We start from the raw sequence: 1,442 nt of genomic DNA on the forward strand, positions 1-1,442 counted from the left end.
TTCGTTCCCCCCCCCCCCCCCCCTCAAAGCAGGGACCACCCCTTGGCTCGCCATTCAAAACAATCAAAAAAAAGAAAACAACGGCCATCACCATTGATGGTGGGTAGCCCTTGGTCATTTTACGCATTCCTTGACTAACGGATCCATTGAACGAACAAAGACCCCTTCGTCGAAGGTGGGGACGCAGCAATCGTGATTCAAACCAAGCACAGCATAAAGGTCCACCTGCCCATGCCCTCTCCCGCCCAACCATCAACCCCCGAACGTGCTCCTGTGGCTGAGCCTTTGATCACCCAAGAATCCCCCAGGGCCAGAACTACGCACGGCAGTGTGGCAGAGCCCCAGGCCACACAAGTGACGGCCAACGACAAGCCCATTTACTACATCCCCCACCCAGACGAGTTCATTGCGCGGAGGGCATCGTTCCCTCACACCACCTACGTGATTACCAAGGGGGAAGAAGTAGGGCTTTTCTCGGCATGGTACGTATCCTGTACAACCCACTACCATGCCTCTGACACATTGTACCAGGCACGACGCGGCCATTTGAGTTCAAAACATTCCGGCCCCAAAGGGCTGCATCCAATATATTTTGCAAAGCTTCCCCACCTTTGAAGCAGCCTTCGACGTGTATGCCCATGCCTACAACATGGGTACCCTTGAGCCCATCCCCATTTCTGGGGGCCGCTTCGATGTTCCCATTAATAGGTTTTTTGACGACCAGCCTAATTCAGACGGTGAGTGGGACTCTGATTCTGCACGGGCGGATCAAGACGATTGCGAGGGCTGGGTTTTTGCGGACTCTGACAAAGAAATCCAAGTACGCACTTGGTAGGGACTCGTTCAACAGGCTCAGCTGATCTTGCTCATCAAAAATCATAGATTCAATGATGTGGCCTTGCGGTTGGACCGGCTGTCTTTCTATTGTGCTTGTCCCTGCCTGAATCTACTCCAATGTGACTGCCCCTGTTTGAATTTGCTAGATACCCATCCTCTACTCAATAAATCTTTTTTTGGTGTACTTCATCTGAACTGCCAAGTAATCAGATCCTGCACTACTCCGCCACCGAAAATTGAACATGTTTCAGCCAAGTATCAAGTTATCAACACACTGCCACCACCCCAACTGCTCACCGTGCTAGACTATACCAAGTGCAGAAACCTTTTATTCACTATCGGCTGAGTTTCCAGATTCAAGGCTTTCGCTAGCTCCATCCATGGCAGCCAGTATTGGGGCGAGTTCCTTTGCCGAAACACGCAGCTTCTCGGCATTTCTAAAACCCTTTCAGAACAATTCAAATTTAAATTTGTCTAACTTACTTAGGATCTCGCTGCCACACCCGAAAATTTATTTGGGCCTGGTGGGTCCCTCGGTACTTGGCCGCTGCAGCTCTATGTCTCGCCTTCCTGGCATCTGCTTCTTCTGGTGTCTCATTTTGTCG

The 1,442-nt window shown here is 50.9% G+C and overlaps 1 protein-coding gene across 1 annotated transcript; it reads left to right on the top strand.

The window, feature by feature from the left end:
- Positions 1-231: 231 nt before the first annotated feature.
- On the top strand, positions 232-944 carry LACBIDRAFT_323898 (uncharacterized protein; the record flags this gene model as incomplete). The annotated part of the gene is made up of 3 exons (XM_001877232.1): positions 232-482; positions 601-737; positions 883-944. The coding sequence occupies 3 exons, from the start codon at positions 232-234 to the stop codon at positions 942-944; spliced, it is 450 nt and encodes a 149-aa protein (XP_001877267.1).
- Between the last annotated feature and the right edge of the window lie 498 nt (positions 945-1,442).

Source organism: Laccaria bicolor, genomic scaffold (genome assembly GCF_000143565.1).
Source record: "Laccaria bicolor S238N-H82 LACBIscaffold_5 genomic scaffold, whole genome shotgun sequence".
Taxonomy (NCBI): Eukaryota; Fungi; Basidiomycota; class Agaricomycetes; order Agaricales; family Hydnangiaceae; genus Laccaria; species Laccaria bicolor.